The sequence below is a fragment of the Pan paniscus genome, chromosome 6, assembly GCF_029289425.2.
Source record: "Pan paniscus chromosome 6, NHGRI_mPanPan1-v2.0_pri, whole genome shotgun sequence".
In the NCBI taxonomy this organism is placed as follows: domain Eukaryota; kingdom Metazoa; phylum Chordata; class Mammalia; order Primates; family Hominidae; genus Pan; species Pan paniscus.
In genome coordinates, this window is record NC_073255.2 from 35278048 (window position 1) to 35292291 (window position 14244).

The window sequence follows — 14244 nt, forward strand, 5'->3', positions numbered from 1 at the left end:
GTTTCCTGTAAACTATGGAACAGGAAAACAACCACGAGTCAGCATTTTAACTGAGGTCTCTAGCAGTGTGAAGGGCTGCTAGCTTTGATCACAGAAAGTCACCAGTGCCAACTGGCACAAGGTCTGCTTTCTCTGCAGTAATAAAAGCTCCCATATTCCAGAAACTTTTTGAGGGCTATCTCGGAGCCTTACATTAATCTTAAAAGGAAGGTTCTTTATGCATTCTGGCACTGCTATGTCTGAGCTGTGTGACCTAAAGCAAGCTATTAACTTCTCTGTGCCTCCACTTCCTTATCTGCCAAAATAGAGACAATAACAGTACCTAAGTTATAGGGTTGTAAAGAGCATTCCATTAGGTAATATTTGTAATGCACTTCACCCATTCTCAATTAACATTGGTCCTTGTGGCCATAATTGATAGGATTATGAGCATCTTCTTTTTCCAGATGAGGGCGTGGAGGCTCTGAGAGTTAAGCACTTTGTTCAAGGGCACCCAGCTGTGGCTGATCCAGGTCCACCTGCCTCGAAGCTTTGCACCTTGCCCTCTGCCCTGCTAAGAAAGAAAAGGTCTGGACATTCCAAGGGCCATGGTCATGAGTCCTGGGGGATCCTGGTCCATGATGCCAATCCTGATGCCCTCCGAGCCTGGCCCGCCCGGCCCACCTGCTGCTCCCCTTGCCTGGCAGCCTCACCTGAGAACAGTGAGGCGGCTGAAGCAGGGCTGCAGCTCCCGCACGCCGTAGTCGTTGAGATTGTTGTTGTCTAGGTCTAGGGCCAGCCGCTTGGGGAAGTGATGCAGGACGAAGGAGAGGGCGCTGCAGTCGGCCGAGCAGGCGTTGCAGTAGGTCAGCTTGAGGTAGTTGGCACAGATGCCCCTGGCCGCCAGCTGCCCCACCTTCTGGCTCTGTGTCTCGTAGATGCAACGCAGCATCCAGATGAACGTGGGCATGGCCTGCACCTGGTTGAAGCTTTCGACCTGAACGCGGGGCAGGCTCTTCAGGTAGCCCCGCAGGCTGGAAAACAGGTGTGCCCACAGGGCCTTGCGCTTCCTCCTCAGGGCCGCCGCGGGCACCAGGTGCCGCAGGAGTTTCTGTTTGGCTTTGGACAACAGCCCGCACAGGAAGAGGTTGGTGAACTGGAAGTGATCCTTGTTCTTGAAGAGGTCTTCCCGCGCCGGACCACTGCCCTGCAGGCACTGGAACGGGAGGAAGGGAGGATAGCAGGACGTGGTCGCTGCCCCCGCAGGGGGCATCCACTCCTGGAAGAACCTGAGCAGCTCCTGAGTACCCACCCTGTCGTCCAGCACGAGGAAGAAGGCTGTAAAGAAGGCCTGGAGGGTGAGGTGGAAAAACTCATAGGACTGCTGGTCACCCCTGGGGCCCAGCTCCGGCAAAGCCCGCAGGAAGCCCAGCTGCATGTCTCTCTCCTGCAGCCCGGAGGCCTGCACCTCCTCCTGGGTGAAGACAAAGAGGCTCTTCTCCATGCCCCGGTGGGCCACCTGCCCCAGCGAGCACAGAGTGTCCCGGCCGGCGTGGAGGGTCTCCACTGGGCTGCGTGTGTTCCGCTGCACCAGGCTGCTGGGCTGCATCCTGTTCAGATGGACCTCGGTGACCAGGAGGAAGACATCTGTCAGGGTCATCGTGCAGTCGGGCAGCTGTGGTGAGCCTTCAAAGGCAGCACGGAAGTGCTGGAAGCACCGGAAGATGATCCAGCAGAAGAGGGGCACAGAGCACAGGCTGCAGAGGTTGGGGTTGGCCTCCAGCTGGCTCAGCAGGCGGTCCTGCAGGGCCCGCTCGGGGAACATCCTCCTGGCATAGGCGCGCAGGTGGCTGGGGGAGAAGCCCCGGAGAAGCACCTTCTTCCGCAGGAACTGGCGCGGGACCTCGATGCCTGTGCGGGCCGTGAGCAGCTTGCTAGCCCCCTTGAGCAGCTTCCCACTGAGCAGGTTGGCCAGCAAGACCAGGGGGTGGGCAGGCTCCCAGGGGCAGGAGCTGTCAGGCACACGGCTCAGGTCCAAGTCCGAGTGCAGCTCGTCCAGGCCATCGAAGGTGAAGAGGGCCACGTGGGGGAAGCGCAGCAGGAAGGCAAACACCTCCTCGGGGTCCCGCTCTGGGTAGCAGTAGTGCTTGAAGAGCAGGTCCTGCAGACACAGCCTGTCACTTTCCTTGAAGCAGCTGAACATGCGGCAGCGAAAGTGGAAGAAGAATTTGACCCCTGTGTCTAGCCGGCCCGTGGCCCAGAGGCTCTGCAGCCGCTGCAGCAGCATGGACTTGCCCACCCCAGCATCACCCAGGATGAAGATGGTCTCACCCTGCTCATTGAGGATGCCGGTGGTGTGGTCCAGGAGGCAGGCCAGGCTGTTCAGGCTGCCCAGGCTCTCATTGCTGAAGCCAACCAGCTCCATGATGGTGTCCATGTAGATCTCCTCCAGCGGCAGCTCCTCCTTCTGGGCATAGCACAGCACGAACTTGGAGTCACGGCCCAGATGGTGTCGCAGCTGCTGGGTATACCTGCTCACTGGAGGGAGGGGTGGCAGGGCACAGCAGCAGGGTGAGGAGAGAGGCAGAAACAGCATCAAACAGGGAGGTCTCAAAGAGGAGAGGCAAGTGCATAAACAAAATTCACAACCTGGGCCCTGAGGCCAGTGCAGCCACTCCTCAGATGCAGGACCTGGGGAGCGTCACAGAGCCAGCATTCCTGACCCTGAGGGCCCCAGGCTTTGATCTCTCTGCTTGACCTCAGATTTGCCAGAGAGAAGGTGACAAACTTCAGCTGGGATCAGTGTCTGAGACAGGCCACCCTTATTCCTCCGCACAGTGTCATCACTGAACTGCAGCTAAACACTGAAGCCCCTCGCACTCGAGGGCCAGGCCAGATGGCCACGCTGGCCCTCCTCCACCAACACTGCTTTTTTGTTGTTAGAGATAGGGTCCTGCTCTGTCACTCAGGCTAGGGTGCAGTGACCCAATCATGCAGTCTCAAACTCCCAGGCTCAAGCAATCCTCCCACCTCAGCCTCCCAAGTAGCTGGGATACAGGCATATGCCACCAAGCCCAACTAATTTTTGTGTTTTTTTGTAGAGATGGGGTCTCGCCATGTTGCCCAGGCTGGTCTCAAACTCCTGGGTTCAAGCGATCAGCCCACCTCGGCCTCCCAAAGTGTTAGGGAGTGTTATATATTCGTCAATAATTTTTAGTAAGTTTACAAAGTTGTGCAAACCTCACCACAGTCCAGGTCTAGAACATCTCTACCATCTTCTCAGAGTTTTCTGGAGCCTATTTGTAGCCAATCCCTGGGCCGTAGGCAACTACTGATTTGCTTTGTCTATAGATTTACCTTTTCTGGACATTTCATATAAACAGAATCATACAATATGTAGTCTTTTGTGTGAGACTGCTTGTAGAGTGAATTACACTGTAAAAGCTAGTAAAGTAGCTGGCTAACGGAACCAACAGAGAAGTCTTTCGAAAGAATGATTCCTCATGGGAATACTTTCTTTTTTTTTTCATGGGGTAAGGAAACAAGGGGAGACAGGAAGGAGCAGACAGAGTCAGAAGCTAGCAGTGGCTGGCAGGCACCTGCAGGGGCTGTGGAAGCTGGAGCCTAGCACTGACACTCTGCCAGCTGGCCTTGTTTCCCCTAAGCACACACCTGTCTTGTGCTTCTGTTTCCAACAACATATTGGATTCTTTAAAAGGCAGGATTTAGGTCCTTGGTGCTGGTATGTTACCAACAGCTGTCTCAAAGTGGAGAGTTCAAAAGCAGGGAAAGAAGACTTCTGCCCCAGAGCAGATCCTGGCCCTAATGATATGTTCTCACATGCCTTGGACTGCCGCTGTCCTGACACATTTTTGAGATTGCTGACTGGTGGTCTCTTCCAGCAGACTTGAAGCTCCCTGAGGGCAGGAACGCTATCTGTGTCTGCTCACCACTGTCTCCCTGACATCCAGCACAGTGTAGGGTCTTGGCATGTGGTGGATACAGCAAAAAATACTTATTGAACTGATCAGTTAACTGATGGGGTCTTCCATTAGTTTGGAAATAAGGACTGGCACTCAACGGTGACAGAATACTTTGCCTAGAATCAAACCTGGCAAGGCTTTTTAATTTTCTTCTTTCCTTTTTTAGAGACAGGGTCTCACTCTGTCACCCAGGCTGGAGTGTAGGGGCACAATCATAGCTCGCTGCAGCCTTAGACTCTGGGGCTCAAGCAGTCCTCTTGCCTCAGCCTCCCGAGTAGCTGGAACTACAGGTGTGTGCTACCATGTCCAGCTAAAGATTTTTTTAAAAGAAAAAAAAATACAACCTTGAATTTGTGCAACCATTAAAATGTCTACATATGTCAGAATAGGAAGAAAGCAAGGGGTCAGAACAGAGGCCATTCCCACACTTCCAAAGGCCCCTCTATAAACCAGACCATCGAGGTGTGGGCAGTTCAATCGCAGCCACCTGGGCTGCACTTGGGAGACAGGATTCAGCTGTTCCTTTCTAAAATCAAAATAGCACCTGGGCCTGCTTCCTGAGGTGGCACTCAGGGCTGGCCCAGCCATTACCAAACCCCCCAGGGCCCTGCTTGCACTGGTGCCTGCGGTCTTGCTGGGGCTGACTCCTACCTGGGTCAGTGTTGACCACAACTTTGCTCTGAGTGAGCAGGGAAGGGGAGAAGCCGATCTCCAGCAGCCAAGGCCTGAGGTCCACATAGGCATCTGCGAGTTGCTGGAGCAAGTAGAGGAAGAACTCGGACACCTCCTCGCCCTTGCTCTGTACCAGGTCCAGAATTTTGCGGACCTGGAGGTGACACAAGCATGAGGGCACGGGCTGGCATGAGGGGCATCCTCCTACCATAAGGACCCTCAGGCAGGCTCAGGGCAGGGGTCTGAGTTCTTAGTACAGCCCGTAGCTATGCCATCCCCCCAGCTGCTGTGACAGTCAACATATTGGAGCCTGAAAATCTGTGAAATGACCTCCTGAGCAAGAAATAAAACCACCCAGCTCTAAGAAACCAGGAGGCTTCCATGAGCCTAAAAATAAAAAGGACAGACAAATAGCCATGGAATTCTCTACTTCTTTTTTTTTTTTTTCTTTTTCTTTTTTGAGACAGTCTTGCTCTGTCACCCAGGCTGGAGGGCTGGAGTGCAATGGCACAATCTTGGCTCACTGCAACCTCCACCTCCCAGGTTCAAGGAATTCTCTTTCCTCAGCCTCCCAAGTGGCTGGGATTACAGGCACCCACCACCATGCCCGACTAATTTTTGTATTTTTATTAGAGACAGGGTTTCCCCATGTTGGCCAGGCTGGTTTCAAACTCCTGACCTAGGTGATCCGCCTGCCTCGGCCTCCCAAAGTGCTGGGATTACAGGCGTGAGCCACGGTGCCCAGCCTTCTCCTTGTCCCTCTTAACCTAACACAAGTGCTGTGCAGGAATGAGAGTGGAGAGGTGAGAACCACCCCTTGGGCATAATGAGGTGGGCACCCGGGCCACACAGTAGGAGGGCGACAGGCCATATATTAAAAACGGCTTTTTTTCTTGTTAAAAATGCAGGAAAACAAATCAAGAGAAGAGAACAAAGCACACGAGTGTGCTACTGCTTCCCCCAGAAACCGTCCTGGTCTCTTCTGAGTCCCAGCGGGGTCATGTCATAAATGAGTTGTGTCATTCCTCTAACCAAGAAGGAATTTGTGGTCTCCATTTTATTTTTCAGGAGATAACGCAAAGCTTAAGTGGAAGTAAGGGCTGTTAAGGCGTCCCACAGTGGAGCGGGGAAGATTCTTCACTGTGGACCCACCGTGGGATGTCATCATTCCTGACCCTGAGTCGGTTCCCCTCCGAGTCTCACCCAGCAACAAGCAGCCCTCCAGCCTTCAGAGGCACTGAATGAACATCGCTGCTGGGGATGCTTTTATGCTTATGTTCTTTTTCCCTCCTAATTTAAAGAGGATCTAAAAATGAAGTGTCTGGGAACCAATACACACAGCAATGAGAACTGAGATGTCAGGGTTTGCTCCAGACACAAACACAGAAGTAAAATACCTGATTGTGCAACCTGCTAACCCAGGCATTTGTGTGCTATTAGTACCCCAAAATGCAGCCCTGCCCGCTGGACTAAACTCCCACGCTCTTCACTCAGATCAGCAGGGAGAGGCCTCTTCTAGCCCCCAGGGTCCACACAATGCCCATACCCGTCCCTGTCCCCGGGGCACCTTGTCGGGCTGGGTGGGGCAGGCACACACAATCTCCGCATCTTCGGCCGAGAAGTAGTCATTCTTCAGCAAGTTGTCCACCAGACACTGAGTGTTGCGGATGTGAGTGACCAGAAGTTCCCGATTGCTTTTCAGTAATTGAATGTGGGGGTGAGACTCTGATGGGATTATTTCCATCTCACTGTGGCCCTGCTCTTCCATAGTTAAAGTAGCAAGTGGCTACTTTTCCCAAATTCATCTTCAGCTGCGTGTGTCCTCTCAGCAGAAGGGCAATCAGGATTCAGGCCCCGCCCTCCAGGGCCCCTGCTACTCTGCGCAGCCCCTGAAGAGATCAATGACATCATCAGCAAAGCAAAAGCTACAGAAAGAGCCCACCCCACCTCCCACTGGTCGTGGGGTTTCTCTACCTAGAGCAGGAAGGAGCCATGCTTAAGACCTTTATCTGGCCAGGCAAGTTGTAATCCCAGTGCTTTGGGAGGCTGAGATGGGTAGATAGCTTGAAGTAAGGCCAGTAGTTTGAGACCAGCCTGTGCAACATAGTGAGACCTCCATCTCTACAAAAATAAAAAAAATTAGCCAGGCATGGTGGCGCACCTGTAGTCCTAGCTATTGGGGAGGCTAAGGCAGGAGAATCACATGAGCACAAGAGTTCAAGGCTGCAGTGAGCGATCATCACACCACTGCACTCCAGCCTGGGTGACAGAGCAAGGCCCTGTCTCTAAAAAAACTTTTATCTTAGATGCATTAAAGAAAAAAAATCATAATTTAATTATTTGCACTTGAGGGTTACATCTCTAGGGGAGGTGACCAGAGATAGCCAACTCTTTTTTATTTTTAAATCAAAACTTCTTTATTATTACTATAAAGCAAAAGTGTGCTTTGATCCTAGGCTGGGATAGAGATGGAAAGGTGTTTATTTTACATAATAAGGTTAACAGGGCTTGGAGGTTTCTGCATTCCCCAAGCAGGGAACAGGCCCAGAACTGAGAAAGAAAGACCTGTGGGGTTTGGTGGGAGGCGGTCTCAGCACAAAATAGCCTGAGAAGAGAGACAGCAGCATGAAGTCTCCTGTGGTAGCCAGAGCCAAGGAACCTGGGGACAGTGATGTCTCAGTCACTGTTGCCCATTTTGGGTTGTGCTATAACCTCTTCCCCCGTGTCCTTGACCTTCAGCCAAGTCTGTTATACACAAGCACCCTGGGAAAGGAGGGAAAAGCAATGGCCCATGTGGCATGAAGTGGGACAGAGGGAGGGCAGAGGTGCAGGAGGAAGAGGGAGAGCTGGCACAGAGTTCCCGGGATTAGATTCCCAAGAGAGGTATCTCTCTGGAAACCCTTGAAAACCTGGTGCAAGTGCTGAGTTTCTTGTCTGGGTAGGAACAGGGACCCAAGCTATTTTATTTGGGCATTAAAAAACATTTGGGTTCTTCTGAGTTATCCCAAAATTGCACTCACTACCTTCCTTGTAACAATAACAGCAAAAAATAATAATTTAAAAAAAAAATCCCACAGAAGATCCTTCAGCCTCTTCTTGTCCAGGAATACTTGCGTGTGTAAAATGATCTTGGAAGTGGAAAGGCCTGGAATTGGCCACTTTGTCATTTGTCTAGGCAGGAAAACCCATGCATTTCAGAGAGAGAGTGAAAAAAAAAAGGGTTTTTTGTAGTTCAAAAAAAAGCTCATAGATCTTTTAACACTATCCACATCATTAATATGTTTCACAAGCCACATCTGTTAACATTCAGGTCCAGTGGTTCTCAATTTTTTTCCCACCAAGTGGCACATGAGTCTCCTGCTCTTTGACATGCTTCTATGTTTTCTTTTTTTAACCTATCAAATGCCAGACCCCACACAATAGCTTTCTTTTTAGAACCCAAATGATAGAGCAGGAAAGAGTACAATTTAAAATTATCAGCAACAGAAGGGCAAGAGATCCTCACCAAAAAAATTTAAAGGGATGAAAATATTAGTTATTGTTCCAATAAAAGTTATTAAATGCTAATCCAGCCTTTTCTTTTTTTTTTTTTTTTTTTTTTTTGACAGAGTCCCACTGTGTGGCTCAGGCTGGAGTGCAGTGGCACAATCTCGGCTCACTGCAACATCTGCCTCCTGAGCTCAAGCAATTCTCCTGCATCAGCCACCCGAGTAGCTAGAACTACAGGCGGGCGCTACCATGCCCAGCTAATTTTTGTATTTTTAGTAAAGACAGGGTTTCACCATGTTGGCCAAGCTGGTCTTGAACTTCTGACCTCAAGTGATCTGCCCACCTCGGCCTCCCAAAGTGCTTGGATTACAGGTGTGAGCCACCACGCCCGGCTATTTTCCATGGCAGTCAATTCTATGACCCACTTTAGGATCCTCAGCTTTAGAAAATCAGTTCATTTAAAGCATACCAGCTGACAATATTAAATTTAAATTAGCAGTTAATAATACCTTTTTAAGTTTCTGGCATCATTCTTTGAAGTTAGAATATTTTAAAACAACATTGTTTAAATCTTCAATTTCCAATTTCTTTCTGGAATCTGCAAAACCAAAGAAAGACTTAAAAAAATTATTGTGGCACATGGTGAATGAATGAATAAAATTGGCAAGAGAATAATTTTAAATCTAGTACTCCCAGGTATCAGACTACTCTCTGTACCTTCTTTTAGGACAGGGTTTTCTAAATGTTCAACATCCCCACCATAGTCACTTTTTTGTTGTTCTTGCCATAATTGAGTCACAACTGTACTTTATTTGCTTAACTTTTTGCTTTCAATTGAGTTTTGAAAACTCTAATAATTTTAAAGGAATGTTATGTCACCATTAGAAAAAAAATATCCTTTGCAATACATAGAAAGTAACACAAAAATTAATTCACCCAGAAATACCACAATGTTACTGTATTCCAGCTAGTCCTGCTGCCTGGAAAGGCTCCAGGGTTGGGGCCTGTTTTCTCTCGGAAGCATTTGAGAGATGTTAAAGACACAGTAGCACAGAATTGAGACTTTCTCTTTAAGATCATCACAAGGCTGAGAGAAAACTGGAAAGAAGTCACTTCTCACTTTGTGATTCAGCATTTTGCAATGCCATGCTCCATTCTTTAGAAAGCTGGGAAGGGGTGTTGCACAACTTCCTTCATCCCTCCTTTCCCGACCTTTGCCTGCCTACCACGAGGGGCCCATTTTACTCACTGCTTCTGTCTCTTCCAAGCCTGCGATTCCCATAAAAACAGCGACTTGTCTTCCCAGACGTTTTCTGTAATCACCGCCACAGACATCTCCATCTCTTGCCATCAAAGGCAGAAACCGAAGGAAAGTCTCCTGACTTACAATCACCTAAATAAAGCAATATATTATATGACAGCCATCTGGCAAGGAGGCTGCTTTATAATGTCCAGAGCCCTGGCTGAAGATTTAATCAGGTGTGCAGAGTTAGCTCAATTCAGCAAGAACTTAACAAGGTATGGATGTTGGAGGGGAAAGCAGAGAAACTGAACTCTGCCTTGGTAAACAGAATCTAAGGGTAGACCAAAACCATACCATGGGAGACTGGAGATCAATTCAAAGTACATGGGCACTTATTACCAGAAACGCCAGACAGCCAGAGATCTGCTGGCCCTGGGGGCGATCCTTTCCTTTCTTTACTTGGTAAAGGGTGGGTCCAGTTGATGAAGAGGGTCTGGTCCTCTCTTCCAGGCAAAGAGAGGATGGAGATTGGGCTGGGGCCAGGTATCTGGGAGCTGGGTCTGCTCTCCTGGGTGGGGCTTTCCAGGGCCAGTGGTGCAGACCAATGGGGACTGAAGCTGGAGATCCTGGTAAGGCAGCTCCAGGGATACCCAAAGGAAAAAACCAAGCTAATGGAGGCAGCCAGAAAACAGGACACACCGCAGAACAAAAGATGGATCACCAAGTGGAAAAATGAAGCAGAGGAGATCGGAGGAGGGTGAGTCCACCACCAAAAGCCATCTCCTGAGGCAAAGGCAGGTGGGGGTAGAGCCTGTGGGCAGTGAGGGAGCCCCGAAGGGAGCTGGGGGTTGCACAGGCATTTCCTCCCAACCCCTCTTCTTTCTAGCTTTCTGCCCTCAGAGAGGGTTAGTTTCCAGGGTAAGGGAATCCCAGGGGCAATTCACCACTCCGGGCTCCTCACAGAAACCAGTGCCCAAGTCCCCTCCTGCAACGTGATCTTCCAAACTAAAGAAAAGGTCTGCAGAGCCTCCAGGAGAAGATTCAGGGAAGCTGCTCTGGTGAAAAGGAAGCAGGGATTGCAGGATGGCGGCTCTTCAAAGGGAAAAAGGAGACCACAGAGCAGCTCTGTTGAATTGAAATATGACACAGCTTTCCTAGTAATTTAAAATTTTCTAGTAGCCACACTAATAAAAGTAAAAATGGACAGGTGAAATTAATTTCAATGATATATTTTAATTCTAATACACTCAAAATATTTCAGTATGTCATCCATATAAAATTTATTATTATTATTATTTTTTGAGATGAAGTCTCACTCACTCTGTCGCCCAGGCTGGAGTGCAGTGGCGCAATCTCGGCTCACTGCAGCCTCCGCCTCCCAGGTTCAAGCAATTCTCCTGCCTCAGCCTCCCAGGTTCAAGCAATTCTCCTGCCTCAGCCTCCTAAGTAGCTGGGATTACAGGTGCACATCCCCATGCCTGGCTAATTTTTGTATTTTTAGTAGAGACAGGGTTTCATCATATTGCCCAGGCTGGTCTTGAACTCCTGGCCTCAAGTGATCCTCCCACCTCAGCCTCCCAAAGTGCTGGGATTACAGGTGTGAGCCACTGCACCCAGCCCATCAACAAAAAATTTATTAATGAGATAGTTTACATTCTTTTTCTTCATACTAAGGCTTGGAAACCTGGCATGTGTTTTAATCACACATCTCAGTTTGGATCAACCACATTTCCAGTGCTCAAGAGCCACATGCGGCCAGGGGCTACTCAAGTGGACAGTGCCACTCCAGGGCAATCACTAAAAGCTAGGGTGGTGAGACATCAGAGTTCCTGCCTGCTGCCCTTCCATTTGAAATACTGATGCCAGGAATGATCTTTTTTGTTGTTGTTGTTGTTGAGACGGAGTCTCGCTCTGTCACCCAGGCGGGAGTGCAGTGGCACGATCTTGGCCCACTGCAAGCTCCACCTCCCGGGTTCACGCCATTCTCCTGCCTCAGCCTCCCAAGTAGCTGGGACTACAGGCACCCGCCACCATGCCCAGCTAATTTTTTGTATTTTTAGTAGGGACGCGGTTTCACCATGTTAGCCAGGATGGTCTTGATCTCCTGACCTCGTGATTCTTAATTGGCTTTTCAGATCAGTTTCATCGGCAACTCAGTGAGACAGAGGTTAAAGACGTGAGGTCACTGAAAATTCTGCAAACTCAGGAAGAAAATACATACTGGACCTACTGGTTTATACTCAATGTAAAATTCCCTTCACTGCTGCATACAATTTTGCAGCTTTGCATCCTTGCAAAGATAGAGAGTAAGATACAAAAATGCTGTTGATGTTTGGTGAGTCAGGACTCTCCTATACCACTGGTGGAAATGTAAATCTGTGGAAGTCTCTGGAAAGTCCTTTGACACAGTATGTGTCAACAGACTCTGAAAACTTTCTATTTAGTTAACTTCCCCTTCTAGAAACCCGCCTTTTGAAAAGAATCAGGGGTTCTGATGGGTGTTTTTTTTTGCTGTTTTTTCTTTTTAAACAAGGGACTTCCAGTCCTGGCTATAACAGAATAACTTGTAGCTCACACAGAGGACAACTGCTGGTGAATGGATTGACAAAGTATAGCATATTCATACAGTAGAACACAATTCAACAATAAATGCCAATGAAACAAGAATACATCATGAATGTGTGTCACAGATACTACACTGAGTGAGAGAAGCCAGACTCAAAAGAGTACTTAGGGCTGGGTGCAGTGGCTCACGCTTGTAATCCTAGCACTTTGGGAGGCCAAGGCAGGTGGATCACTTGAGGCCAGGAGTTCGAGACCAGCCTGGCCAACATTGTGAAACCCTGTCTCCACGAAAAATACAAAAATTAGCAGGGCATCGTGGCGCACACCTGTAATCCCAGCTACTAGGGAGGCTGAGGCAGGAGAATTGGTTGAATCCGGGAGGCGGAGGTTGCAGCGAGCCAAGATCGTGCCATTGCACTCCAGCCTGGGTGACACAGTGAGACTCCATCTCAAAAAAAAAAAAAGATTTCATGCATATGATTCTGAAAATCTGATCTAGAAATCAGATCAATGGTTTCCTGAGGCAGGGGGCAGATGGGAGTGGGGGAGAAATTGACTGCAAAGAGGAATAAGGAAAATTTCTGGGGAGATAGAAATGTTCTGTGTCTTGATTGCATGCTTGCTCTCTCCCTTGTATACAGTCACATATGTGTGTGTATGTATCTATATGAATATACATATAGATATATACGACTTTTCAAAAGTCAGCAACCCATATGCTTGAAATCTGTGAATGTTATTGTATGAAATTACACTTCCATGAAATTGATTTTCTTTTAAGGAAAGGCAAAATAAAGTTTTTCCAGACAAAAACTGAGACTTTGTTGCTACCGTATCTGCACTAAAATGAACACTAAATAGACTTTTTCAGGTAGAAAAAAAATGATCCCAAGACAAAAACAAAAATGATGAGCAACAGGAAGTGTTCATAAGCTCGGAAACAGAAATGGGTACTAACCGAACTATATTATATTAATATCTCGTGAGGTCACCAGGACCCCCCAGGAAATGATTGACCTAGAAAGGAGTCTCACCTCCTGGAGAGCAACCAGGACTCTGTCCCTGAATCATGGGGCGGCCCCAGAGAAACCACAGATACACACACACTCAGTGTCACTTTCACCGCAGGCTTCTTTCTTTCCTTGCACTGTCCCAGGGGACCCTGAGCGGAGATGTGCATTTCTTATAACTGAGATGCTAAGATTTAAAAAAAAAACATTTTATAAAGATGTTCTCCACATGTTCCTTTCTATGTTTTAATAACTTTTTCTGTAAGTATAAAACAATACCTGCTCACTGTAGAAAACTTGGGAAATGCAAAAAAAAAATTTAGAGGAATAAATTAAGTTCCCTATTATCCACATGCAATAACCACTATTCTCATTTTGGAGCACTTCCTTTCAGCTTTTCTCTGCATGCATTTGCGCCCACACTGACTTTTTGCATGTTTGGCATCACACCATGTTTTTGTTGTACTCTTACCATTATCTTGTGTTTCTTTGTAACTGCTAAGGCCCTCTCTGGAGCTGCAGAAGCTGGCTTCTGGGTGACTTGGCTTCTAGAAAGCAGAATGCTTTGCTTTCCCTGGTTTTTCTCTTATAAAGAAGGGTAAGAACTCACCTGCCACTCTGCTGCTTTAAAGCTCTGCATCTGAGAAATTCCACGTGCCAAAGGGAGGCTCAAAGATAATGGCAAATGGTCTCCCTTTCCTCGGCCCGGCCATGCCTGCCTGAACTGCTACAGCAAACCTGGACACCTTGCCCAGCAGCCTCTGCCAGCTGCGAGGCACATGACAGTGCTCTACCATCAGCGTGACCCATGGGATAGCTGCGAGGGGGTGGGCAGGGGCGGAGAGTGGTGGGACAACTCCATGAGGTTGCAGCTGTTCATTCCTTCTATAGAGATCCACTGAGCACTTCCTCATGTCCGGCCCTGCAACGTGCAAGGGCCCCAGCAGGGCCTAGTCTGATAATAGCTAACACCAAGTGTTTTACTAGGGCATCAGCATGGATGTTAAGGCTTTACACACATGGTGAGAGGCAGGACAACATAAGGGTGAAATCTGTGGTGTCTGGGATCTCTAGAGACAGCAGTGTTCAAATTCTGACTCATGAGCAAATTAGAGGGAAGTTCCTGCTAAATGGACCATGTTTGCTGGTGATTTTAGGCTGTGGGGAACAGGGGCACTCTCAGTTTATGTCTGTTCATGGGACTTTATTATAAGTCACTCATTATAAGGACCATCACTTGTTAGCAAGTTAGCCAGCCTTTCTGTGCCGTGATTGCCTCAAGGTAAGAGTTCCACCTCAAAAT

At 48.5% G+C, this 14244-nt stretch overlaps 1 protein-coding gene across 9 annotated transcripts in view; it reads right to left on the minus strand.

The window, feature by feature from the left end:
- Positions 1-14244, minus strand: part of NOD1 (nucleotide binding oligomerization domain containing 1) — a 48173-nt gene that overhangs the window by 19955 nt on the left and 13974 nt on the right. For 7 of the 9 annotated variants that reach the window (XR_008626174.2, XR_003028491.4, XR_008626175.2 and 4 more), the window contains 5 exons: positions 9373-9516; positions 8633-8721; positions 6202-6523; positions 4614-4788; positions 693-2517 (listed from right to left, as the gene is read on the minus strand). Coding sequence is in view for 6 of the 9 variants with exons in the window: in XM_003833377.6 (XP_003833425.1) it covers positions 693-2517; positions 4614-4788; positions 6202-6402 (2201 nt within the window). In the remaining 3 variants the exon portion in view is untranslated. The remainder of the gene's footprint in view (positions 1-692; positions 2518-4613; positions 4789-6201; positions 6524-8632; positions 8722-9372; positions 9517-14244) is intronic. The other 2 variants (XM_063605666.1, XM_055115814.2) reach the window with 2 other exon arrangements.